General features: G+C 52.6%; 1 protein-coding gene across 1 annotated transcript in view; it reads left to right on the plus strand.

Annotated features, from left to right (window-relative positions):
* Positions 1 to 2,143: 2,143 nt before the first annotated feature.
* LOC149121827 (uncharacterized) overlaps positions 2,144 to 12,217 on the plus strand; it is a 49,823-nt gene continuing 39,749 nt past the window's right edge. Inside the window, exons 1-2 of the mRNA XM_089315626.1 lie at positions 2,144 to 2,205; positions 3,866 to 4,507. Coding sequence (XP_089171752.1) covers positions 2,144 to 2,205; positions 3,866 to 4,507 — 704 coding nt within the window. The remainder of the gene's footprint in view (positions 2,206 to 3,865; positions 4,508 to 12,217) is intronic.

Consider the following 12,217-nt stretch of genomic DNA (forward strand, 5'->3'; position numbering starts at 1 on the left):
AACTAAAATGAACCTGTAGAATATTATGTAAACTAGGTCACCAAGAAAATGATAAAACAACCTCAGATCACATCACTTCTCATCTGCACTTGAACTACAATCAGTTCATCCTAACTTGCTTGGAATTTGATACTACTGGATCAGGTTTGTGGCCTGATTACAAAAGTTTAAGCACCAAGCTGATTGAAGAGAATTGTGATTAGTGCCTTTTTATTTTTCATTGAAAAATTCAAAGTTGTATCCAAATAGATCCTTTTATGTATGAAGCAAGCATTTACTATTCCAGCGACTTTGCTAATGAAATGTGTGCTTGCCCTGTTACTGAAATACTTAACCAAATTTTGTTTTTTAACTCTTTTAGGCTCTTGGACCTCCGCTGGAAGCAACAGCTCTACCGTTGGGGTATGAAGCAGTTGCTTGGATAATATGCCAACAAATGGGCACGTCTGTGTTCTGTTAAAACTATAAAAACATGTAGAAGTGGGGCAGGTGTTTGGCTGAGCATTAAGACCCCACTTGGAGTGTCTGTACCCATATCAAAGTGCCTGGGTCCCAGCTCAGCTCCCCAATCCAGCTTTCTGCTAATTTGTACTCTGGGAGGCAATGGTGATGACTCAAGTGGTTGGGTCCTTACCATCCACATGGGAGACCTGGATTGTGTCCTGGGATCCTGGTGTGGGCCTGACCCAGCACTGGCTGATAGAAGCATTTGTGGAGTAAACCAGTGAATGGAAGCTCTCTTCCTGCCCATTCTGTTTGCCTCTCAAATAAAAATAATACAAACTAATGAACAGAAAAACGGGTTAATTCTGATATGGTCCTTGAGCTGTAGTTTGTTGACTTCTGCCCTATAAGAGCCCACACTAAGCATTTTGGGTACAAGGAAAGTCATCTAAACTTGACTTGGGGAAGTAGATTTTCATTTGAATGCTCATTGGTGATTCAGGGACAATATATGGAAACACATTGTGAATTTAGTTATTAGGAACTTTTGAAAAAGGAACAAGTAGCACACAAATAGAAGAATGCTTGGTTGGAAAGGCAAGTAGGACAGGGATGAATCTACTTGGCAAGTGGAAAATCAAGAGTGTTGGAGGCAAGGCGTGGGCCATCACCTACAATTTATTTATTTATTTAAAGATTTATTTTATTTATTTGAAAGAGTTAGAGAGGGAGAGACACAGAGAGAGGTCTTCCATCTGCTGGTTCACTTCCTAGATGGCCGCAATGGCCGGAGCTGAGCCTACCCGAAGCCAGGAGCTTCTTCTGGGTCTCCCATGCTGGTGCAGGGGCCCAAGGACTTGGGCCATCTTCTGCTACCCCAGGCCATAGCAGAGAGCTGGATGGGAAGAGGAGCAGCCGGGACTAGAACCGGCGCCCATATGGGATGCCAGTGCTTCAGGCCAGGGCTTTAACCCACTGTGCCACAGCGCCGGCCCCCATCACCTACAATTTAAAAACATTTCCCCAAAACTCTGGAAACGCCACTCGTGGCTTGGTTCCCGGCATACCCACTCCTGGTAAAACCTCCCTCTGCCAAGCTACAAGATGCCAAAAACACTTTGGGAAGGTGGTTGATGGTGATTACCCAGCATGCAGTGCAGGACTGAGGGATGACATCAGCAGGATGTCAGTGTGCAGTGGCAGGGGCTCCAGGTGTTTAAGCTTCAGTGACCGTGTGTTCCTGTCCTATTTAGATACCTCCCAGAAATCCTGACAGTACAGATACTGAAGCCAATTTTATAGCAGCAAAGTGCAGGCCCATCTCAATGGCAGCCGCTTGCTGGATTTCTGATCACACACAAGACCTATGTAAGGGGCAGGTGTTTCTCCTGATGGTTAAGGCGCTGGTTGAGACACCTGCATCCCATTTTGAGGCATCCGAGGCTCCTCAGTGTGCGGCTCTGGCTCCCAATTCCAGCTCGGTGATGGCTCAAGTGTTGGGTCCCTGCCACCCATGAGGGAGACTGGACTCAGGTGCCTGGCTCCTGACTATGGCCTGGCCACCGCTGGCCATTGCAGGCATTTAGGGAGGGAACCACCATGGAACTCTGTGTCTAATTGTCTAATTGTCTGCCCCTACATAAGGTTCAGTGTAACATTAGCCTTTCCTCTGTGACTTCAATAGTGGAAGCTTTAGGAGATGGTGGCCCTGGGATCCTGTGCACAGGACCCGGTGGCCTGCTGTCCTGGACCGTATTCCTGGTAATTCAGTGCCGACGGGCAGGTGGTGTCTAATCCACACAGCATGCTGGCAACAGACAACCCGGTGCTTTCACGCAGGACCTGGAAGGTGATTAGCCGTCAGTGTCCCGTATCAGCCTGAGTGCACTCCCCAGGGGACCTGCCCTTTGAAAGTCCCACTTGCTTTTAATATCTGCTGTAATGGTATACTTCTATTTAAAAACGACAGGCAAAAGCCACCTAGAATCGCAACGCTCTTGTAAACAGGCTTGGCATTTTTCATGCAACCCCCTCACTGCAAGGCCTAAGTAGGCAGACTTGGTTGCCAGGGCCTGAGAGCTTGTCAAGTCCTGTAGAAGGAGCATATGGAAAGGCATGAGGCTAGGCCCCACACGCTCTGAGGTGGGTGCGTGGGTCCCCCGAGACGGCCAAGTCAGCGCACGCTCTGCGTTGGGGGTGCTTTCGTTTGGTCTGGGGTCCGCGACCCGGATCCTTGGGTCCCCTGGCCTTGAGGCAGCAGGACAGAGGCTGGGCAGGGCGCCCGCAGCGTGTGGCTGCAGATCTAGGCAGTGCAGGAATCACTAGCACCTGCGCTCTGCGCTTGGCTGCGTTAGCTCCTGCCGCCTGCAGGGGGCGGAGTGTGGCCAGGGCAGCGTTGCTGGCTCCACGCACAACCTCCAAGCCCGGGCGGCTGCTCCTGCTTCCTGGAGCCCGGCAGTGTGTTCTGATTGCCCGGGCGCTGCGTGACTTCTGAGGCCAGGTCACAAAAGGTGCTTTCTCTTTAAAAATTTGCTTCTCTTGCCTTGCGGCGCCGGCACACCGGGTTCTAGTCTCGGTCGGGGCACCGGATTCTGTCCCGGTTGTCACTCTTCCAGGCCACTCTCTGCTGTGGCCAGGGAGTGCAGTGGAGGATGGCCCAAGTCCTTGGGCCCTGCACCCCATGGGAGACCAGGAGAAGCACCTGGCTCCTGCCATCGGATCAGCGCGGTGCGCTGGCCACGGCGGCCATTGGAGGGTGAACCAACGGCAAAGGAAGACCTTTCTGTCTCTCTCACTATCCACTCTGCCTGTCAAAAAAAAAAAAAAAAATTTGCTTCTCTTTATTTGATAGGCAGGGCCACAGAGACAGGCGGGAGTTGGGAGAGATTGTCCATCCCCTGTTTCACTCCCAAATGCCTGCAACAGCCAAGGCTGGACCAGGCCAAAGCAGGAGACGGGAACTCCATCCAGGTCGCCTACCCGGGTGGCAGGAGCCATCATCTGCAGCCTCCCGGCGTGTTAGCAGGAAGCTGGGTCCCTGGCATTCCGGTATGGGATGTGCACATCCGCGTGGCAGCTTGCCCTGCTGTGCCAGGAACCCCAGGCTGGCTCGCTCTCCTGAGGCCCCGCCTACACGGAGGAGCTGTGTGGGAGTCTGGGCTCCGGGCTCCCAGGGAAGGCTGCCGTGAGAGCCACCATCAATCGCCAGGCACGTGCGGGAGGGAGCCGCAGTCCTCCAGCTAGGCCCCAGGCCGGGGCAGTGAGAGAGGCCTGCCCTGCCCAAGCTCTTCACCAGGAGTCTGTGAGTATCAGAGACGGCTGTGTGACAGGTGGGGGGTGGCGTCGTGAGCAAGGAGAGTCGCGGAAACGGGGAGACTCGTGACCCCTGCCTTGCCCAGGTTAAATAAATCGCCAACACGAGGTGGTTTTCAGTTAATTGCTTAGAGCTGCAGCCAGAGACGCTGGCTCAGGTCCGAGGCGGTGCTTCCAGGGCGCTGGTGCTGCCTGCAGACGCTGCAGCCCGGGTCTGGGCTGGGAATCGGGGTCAGGGGCAGCGGCTTCTCTGCGCGCCTGCTGAGAGCGGGAATGGGGGAGCAGGCCACCTCCCGGACAACCGCACCGCGCTGAGCCTCTCCTGCCACGCACTGGCTGCAAGACGCTGGGAAAAGAGGCCTCGCATTTCGCTGTCTTGCCACGTGGAAGTCATTCGTTCTCAAACCGGACGTCCATCCTGGCCTGTGGAGGCCGCTGCTGGCTGCAGAGGGGGCAGGGGCCGCCAGAGGCTCCTTCTAGACCACACGTGTCTGCCATCAGCAAGGCAGCGGGTGGGGAAGGTGGTCCATCACGCACCCAAACCTGCAGCTCCTACTGCAAAGGGAACGTTCCTCGCGTTCCATACAAGTCACACGGCTGCACCTCACTCAGCCGGGGCTGCTCCAGAAAGGAGAACCACACACTCGGGGAGCAGCAGCGAGACGCCCGAGTCCGTTCCCGTCACCCAGGAACTCGCGCCCCTGTGTTTCCTGCGTGCGAGACACACTCAGCCTCTCTCTCGGGAAGCCAGGTGAAGATTCCATCCCGTTGTGGGCGCCCACCCAGAGGCTGGCCAGGAGCCCGGAGGGGCCCTGATGTGGGAGCTGGTTCCGGGGCTGGAGCTGGCCCTTCTGCAGCACTCGGAAGAAGCCGTGCCTGTTGCCCACATCATAGGGCAGAGCAGAGATACTTCAACACGAAAGCTCATTCTGGTGCCCCGGGGGGCAGAGGGGACACGGCGAAGCCCGGCAGCAGTGCCGTCTCCGGCAGAAAGCTGCCCTCAGACGGCACCCCAGCTGACGGGGGTGTTTGCGGAAGCGGTCAGGAGTGAAAGAGCCTGGGCAGCGGTGAGAAACGAGGAACACGTGGGGTGGGGTGGGGCTTCAGCGGCTGATTGCTAACAATAAAGTGATGGCTCCTGGCAACCTCGTTTTGGTGACACAATGGGAGTCACTGTTTACTGATCATCCTGGTGGCCCAGGACCCCTCTAAAAGCTATAATCAATTTTTTTAAATTTAAAGATTTATCTATGTATTTATTTGAAAGAGTGGCAGAGAGAAAGACAAGATCAATTTTCCATCTGGTGGTTCATTCCCCACAGTGGCTGCAACAGCCAGGTCTGTGCCAGGCCACAGCCAGGAGCCTGGAACTCCATCCTGGTCCCCTACATGGGAGGCAGGGCTCAAGCACCTGTGCCATCTTCTGCTGCCTTCTCAGCAACATTGGCATGGAGCTGGGGCGGAGGCAGAGTAGCCTGGACTTGAACTGGGGCTCCAAATGGATGCTGGCATTGCAGATGGCGGCACGTGCTGGCTCTTGCTGTGATCCGTCCTCAGAATTGCCCTGTGCGGGATGCACCCTTGATGTCATCCACATTTTGTGGGTGAGGGGTGTGATGTGCAGGGGGCTGGTGCTGCACGCTGAGGTCACAGAGTTGATACTGGGAGTGGACTTTGTCTTTAACCTCTACTCTTTGTGACCTTTCCAAGGGATAGAAATATCAAATATGATGGCATATGTGGAAAAACAAAATTGCATAATTTTTTCTAATTCATTTTAATGGCGACATAGTTCATTTACGGGTAGCTCATGTTAGCACATGTACTAATTTAAGATACATGACGATTTTTAAAATTCGTAATGTACCCACCTATGCATGTATTCTTTCTGTGGTTTGGGTCTTCTGTGAATTCTTCCCTGATTTCCGGCTCCATCTGGTCAGGAAGTGAATGCCATTAATTTATGGTCCTCTTTGCAACTTGGAGAATGTTTATACTATTCAGAAAATAAGCTGCTCTCATAAATTGTCAGTGTCTTTCAGAAACTGGTTTTGCAGCAAAGGTATTTGATTTCCGAGTGTTTGGAAGATAATGCACAAAACCACAAGGTGGCACCCATGACATGTTTGTCCTGTTCAGGCATGTTTGCATATTTCTAGAAGGCAGGGAGAGAAGAAACTCATTTGTGCCAAAGCGTGGAGATGACATGTTCATTCATAGAATCAGCTCCAGCACAGAACCTCTGCAGGTGCCATGAGGTACTTAGGGGACAGCTCTAACCTGTGCAGAGCTTAGGAAATTAAGTGAGGGGGCTCTGAAAGTTCACAGGAAATTCTCATGATCTTCTCATTCCATTTCTCCACAAACTGAGCCTTATATCTCCCTCTCCTTTGACCCTCCATCCTAACCACATCTGCAGAAAGCACTTTCTGAGAAAAGTGAGATCCCTTACACCCCAGAGGCTAGGAAGGGTGTGAACAACCCCAGGTCAGCTTTGATTTGCTTTTTGAATGCATTCAAAAATCCACATCGGCTCATTTTCATAATCACCCGTTCTGCTTACCCTGACTCATCCATTGAAATGCTGCTGCTAACAGATCAAATCTGTTTTAAATTCTCTGCACAGAATCCCAGCTACCACGTCCTGATGACTTGCTGTGCCCCTGACATGGTCTAGGATCCTTCTCAGTCTCCAGCAGTCTTGACAGGGACCCACTATTGCTGCTATTCCCAAGCAACCCAAGAATTGAAGAAGAAAATAGCCAGCTCATGGCCAATGGAGTTGCCTGTTGATGATAAGAGGCGCCCTGCATATCAGGGCAAATTTCATAGCTGGTCCAGTGACCCATGGCCATTGGGTGGGTCTCCCCGGCACTGACCATCAGCCTTTGCAAGAAGGGTCTTCTTTAGTTCTTTCCAATAAAGTGGGGGCTTCTCCCATTGACAGTACTTGATGAGGTTGAGCTCATGGACCAGGGCTTTCATGGGATTGCTAGCCATTGGGAGCAGAGGTTTTGAAAGTGAAGGGGCAGGGAAGGCCCCGGGTGGATGTTGTTCTGTTTCAGGCGTGAGAAGAAAACACAGCTGGAAGGAATGAGTCCTTGGGTCACGTGGCAGGAGGTGTGGGGCTGTGCATCCAGCAGCAACCAGATAAAATTCCATGAGCTGCTGGCTTGGGGTCTTCGTGAATACACTGAAGGCAACATGAGCTTAAACCAGGTCCCTTCTGCTGTAGCTGGCGCTGGGGTTCTCTGGGTTGTGGAGCTCTCAGATGACCACAAGGTGGGGCTAGAGGATATTTGATGGACTGGCTCACGCGTGTGGTGGGAGTTTTGCTGTCAAATTCAACACTGGAATCTTGAAAGCATGTGTGCATTTGCAGTTTGTTTTTGTGGCCTTAGATATATGAGAAGACACAACCCCAGGTGGTGACCTTGTCATCTTTGCTGTATTGGATCATGTGACAGTGATGTCATAGAGGGTGGCTTGCTTCGCAAAGCCAGCTCTCTCCCACCAGCCTGAGCTTGAAGTAAACCCACCAACTGTTCTTTCCTAAATCTGTGACTCACCTTGACAGGTGGAGGGGGAAGGTGGTCTCCCCAACTCAGATCCCCACTGAGACGGGGGATGAAAGAGGAAGTGGGGGTGGGGAGACGTGAGCTCTGTGTTGTGCGGACAGCAGCAGACAGGTGAGCATGCATGGTGCTGTCACATTCGCAGAACCCACACACCCCGATGCTGAGAGGAGGCAGCCTGGGGAGCTGCAGCCAGTAACAGCAAGTGTAGCTCCTGGGACCCAGCCCTTCCACGCCGAGTGCCAGCTCTGCTGTTCTTTGTAGGAGAATCCAGAAATCCAGAGCTTTGTGGAAAATCTCCTGATTTAAAACTATTGATTAAAATATGAATTTTGTATCAAAGAAAACATGTCCTACATGCTAACAATAACCTGTGTAAATTAACCTGGACAGTTCACACAGCTCAGTAATCCACCCTGACTCCTGTTCTTAATATAAAGGTCGAGAAGCACATTAGTAACTACAAGTAAGAATATTTTAATAGAAAACTTTTATTTAATAAATTTCAAAAGTACAAATTTGGATTATAATGGTTCTTCCCCCTATAATCACCCACCCACCAGCAAACCATCCCATCTCCTACTCCCTCTCCCATCTCATTCTTCATTAAGATTCATTTTTAATTATCTTCATATTACAAGTAAGATTTTTTAAAAAAAATTTTATTTTATTTGAAAGGGAGAGAGAGACAAAGACACACAGAGAGATCTTTCAGCCATTGGTTTTCTCCCTAGAGCCCTACAACAGCCAGGGCTGGGCCAGGCCGAAGCCGGGAGCCCAGAACTCAGTCTGGGTCTCGCATGTGGGTGCAGGGACCCAAGCACTTGAGCCATCACCCTGTCTCCCAGCGTGTGCATGAGCAGGACCCAGAGTGGAGGAGCTGGGACATGAGCCAGACATCACCAGGCGACATGCAAGTGTCGCATGTGGCAAATGCCCTGCCCAAGAAAGGGTTTTGAGGCGGTTCTGTTCTCTCCATCAGCAAACCTGTGCTGAGAGCCTTTGTGGCCAGGATGTTGCGCTCCTCAGAGAACAACCCAGTGTGTGTGTGCAGGGGAGGAAGCATGTTTTTCTCCACCATCTTCAGCTCATGGCCAAGGCACCTATGACAAAAGGCTAACAAGAAAGGCATACATGTGTGTTTAAGTCTTATGTGACACAGGTGTCCTAATTGGAAACGAAGCCGTGCAGAAGCACTTAGGGTGAGTGAGTGTTACGGGTTTGGTGAACGGTGGAACATGCTGCAAGGCAAACAGGACTTGGTCTAATAGTAATCCGCAGAGACAAGCTTAGCAGATCTGTGTGTTCAGTTCTCTGGGTGTAGCGAGGGCCTGTGTCACACCAGGGTCTTGTGAACTGCTTCCGGAAAGACCCGAAAATCCCCCCTAGTTTTTATGACCTGCTTTTGGGAAGGCCGGAGAGAGCTTCTTGGTTCTGTGGCTCATCAAGATGCCAAAGTGGCGTAGCTTGGGATGGCATGTCCTGAGCCCCACCTATGTGCGTGCTTTGTTCTGTTTGGGTATTTTGGTTCTCTTGTCTCCTGCTGTCAAGTGTTAATTCCCCATGATCAGGCATCAGAGCTCTTTAGCCTGAAATGTGGTGTGGAGATTAATTTAGGATCGTGGTAATAACCAACTCTTAATAGAGATGTTGATTGAGTTACTTACCATGTTGTGTGCATTCAAAAGACATCTATAATGTCTCTATTTTGCAGATAGAGATGTGAAGTTTTTAAAATTATTTTTTTATTTTTATTTTTTATTTTAGTATTTTTTATTTTTGACAGGCGGAGTGGACAGTGAGAGAGAGAGAGAGAGAGAGAGAGAGACAGAGAGAAAGGTCTTCCTTTTTGCCATTGGTTCACCCTCCAATGGCCGCTGCGGCCGGCGCGCTATGGCTGACGTGCTACGGCCGGCGCACTACGGCCGGCGCATTGCGCTGATCCGAAGCCAGGAGCCAGGTGCTTTTCCTGGTCTCCCATGTGGGTGCAGGGCCCAAGGACTTGGGCCATCCTCCACTGCACTCCCGGGCCATAGCAGAGAGCTGGCCTGGAAGAGGGGCAACCGGGACAGAATCCAGCGCCCCGACTGGGACTAGAACCTGGTGTGCTAGCACCGCAAGGCGGAGGATTAGCCTATTGAGCCACGGTGCTGGCCTTAAAATTATTTTAAAGATTATTTATTTATTTGAAAGGTAGAGGTAGATCTGGGCTGATCAGAAGCCAGGAGCCAGGAGCTTCTTCCAGGTCTCCCATGTGGGTGCAGGGGCCCAAGGACTTGGACCATCTTCTACTGCTTTCTCAGGCCACAGCAGAGAGCTGGACTGGAAGAGGAGCAGCTGGGATGTGAAGTGGTGCCCATATGGGATGCCGGCGCTGCAGGTGGAGGCTTAGCCTACTATGCCACAGCAGCAGCCCCTGAAGTTGTTTGTATGTTTGCTATAAGATTTATTTGAAAGGAAGAGCAATGGGGGGTGGGAGGGAGGAAGGGAGGGAGACAGAGTGAGAGAGAGAGAGAGAGAGACTCCCCAAATGGCTGCCATGGTCAGGGAGGGGCCAGGCTGAAGTGAGGAGCATGGAAATCCATCTGGGTCTCTCCCATGGGCGACAGGGACCCAGGGACACCGGATATCATGTGCTGTCTCCCCAGGTGCATTAGCAGGAAGTGGGAGCTGAAGTGCAGTAGCCAGGACTTGACCAGCACTCCAGCGTGGGCTGTGGCCTCCCAAGCAGCAGCTTAACCCGCTGAGCCACAAGGCCGGCCCCAGCCACGAAGCCTTTTTAGGCTGTGGAGCAACCATCAGAGCAAGAGAAACAGGGTGCATCCCACCCCCCCCCCCCCGAGCCTTTCTCTTACTTGCTCTGAAAGGAAAGCCTCATCGGGGGTGTGGCTTTCAGTGTGCCAGTGACAACAGCGTGGGCACTGTGGACTCGGGACTCGGGCCGACTTCCCCACGGGCACCCCAGACCTCTGCTGTCATCTCAAACTGTCCAGGACTCACACCCCCACCCCACTTTATGTTCCATGCCCTAGCTCAACGGAGGATCTGAGTTGGGGAGGCTGCCCCCCCCCAACATGGCCAAGGTGAGGCACAGCAGGGGAGGGAGCAGTGGGTGTGCTGTACTTCACCCCGAGGCCGAGAGGAGGGGGCAGGCTTTGCAGCGCAACCCAAGGTCTGAGGAAGACCCAGAGGCTGGGCCCTCCTGAGTGCGGCTGATAGAGCTCGCTCAGACTTTCTGGACGCTGCGACGGTGGATTTCAGGGCAGGAGGACAACCTGTTCTCTTAGCGGTTGTGCCTAGGTTATGTGCTGCTTATGCGGGCGCAGGGACGTGGGACTCTGTTTGGGCTTTTGTTCCGACCCCTACAATGTTAGCAAGGTTGGAGTGATACTCCCGTGGAGGCGACAGTCTCCTGACTTTTCTTTATTTTAGCCTCCAAGTCTGGCTTTGCACCTGGATTCTTTCTGATTGATCCATTCTTTCTTTCTTTTCTTTTTTAAAAAGATTTAATTATTTGAAAGAGTTTCAGAGAAGGAGAAAGAGAGACAGAGAGACAGAAATTTCTTTCACTCCCTAAATGGCTGCAATGGCTAGAATTGTGCCAGGCTGAAGCCAGGAGCTGTTTCCGGGTCTCCCACGTGGGTGCAGGGACCCAAGCACTTGGGCCATCCTCCACTGCTTTCCTGGGTGCATTAGCAGGGAGCAGGATCGGAAGTGGAGCAGCCAGGACTCGAACCGGCGTCTATGTGGAATGCCAGCCCCCTTTCCAGCTTTAAGACCGGCTTACTCAGACATCAGTTTCTCTGGGAAGCCCGTGTGATCCTTTTAAAGCTGGGAGTTTTCTGCTACTCAGCCTCATAAAACCAGACAGACTGCCCCTCTCAAACCAGGGCAGTGCAGGAGAGCTGTCTCACCACGCATCTGCAACACTCAGGGTCTCACCAGGTGAACCACTCCCTGCGCTCTGGGCATAAAGGGTTTGCTCTGAGGAATTAGGGGCTGGCTTACCTAGGCGGAGAGCTGGGGAGTCATGAAGGCCAGGGAACCCAACTGTGACCGCTCTGTAGTTGGGTTACTTTTGTCCACCTGGGAGACCTGGACTGGCTCAGTCATGGCCATTGCAGGCATTTGGAGAGTGACCAGCAAATGGGAGCGCTCTTGGGAGAAATGAAGTCAGAGACGTTCCCCACTGTGCGCCCAGTCTCAAGGTGTCCCAGGACACACACTGTTCTCCAGAGCTCGCCAGGGAGCTGCTGGGAGCCTCACTGGCTTTGTAGGCTGGGGGTGGTTGCCGCGGGCAAGTGCAGCTTCTTTCTTCCACAGTTCCAGTGCCTTCCCACGGCTTCCCACGGCCGCGCCCCCTTCCGGGACAGGGAGTTGTGGGAGCAGACTTTCAGGGGTTGTTGGTTTTTCCCAGTTACCAACAGAACATCTCCTCTGCCAAAAGACAACCTCTCTACTGACTTAGTTCAGTGATCTAATTGGGATTATTTTCAGTATGTGAGCCAGGTGGCATTTCATCTAGACAGCCAGGCTGCCGTTTCTTAGTGCAGTTGGAGCAGTAACCAGGAAACAGCATAGTAGGGAAAGCAAATTCCCTAACATCTGGTCACTGCAGGTTCCTTCCCAGGTAAGCATTATGCGGGCACTTGCTTTTCATGCACACTAAAACCAGCCGGTCTGGGGATTCGGCTTCTCTCTCTCCCCCTCCCCCTCCCCTCCCCCTCCCCTTCCATCCTTCCCTCTCCCCCTCCCCCTCCCCCTGCCCCTCCCCCTGCCCCTCCCCCTCCCTCTCCCCCTGCCCCTCCCCCTCCCTCTCCCTCTCCCCCTCCCCCTGCCCCTCCCCCTCCCTCTCCCTCTCCCCCTCCCCCTCCCCCTCCGTTCTT

The sequence above is a fragment of the Oryctolagus cuniculus genome, chromosome 16, assembly GCF_051225735.1.
Source record: "Oryctolagus cuniculus isolate XC-2025 breed Fujian yellow rabbit chromosome 16, ASM5122573v1, whole genome shotgun sequence".
NCBI lineage: Eukaryota > Metazoa > Chordata > Mammalia > Lagomorpha > Leporidae > Oryctolagus > Oryctolagus cuniculus.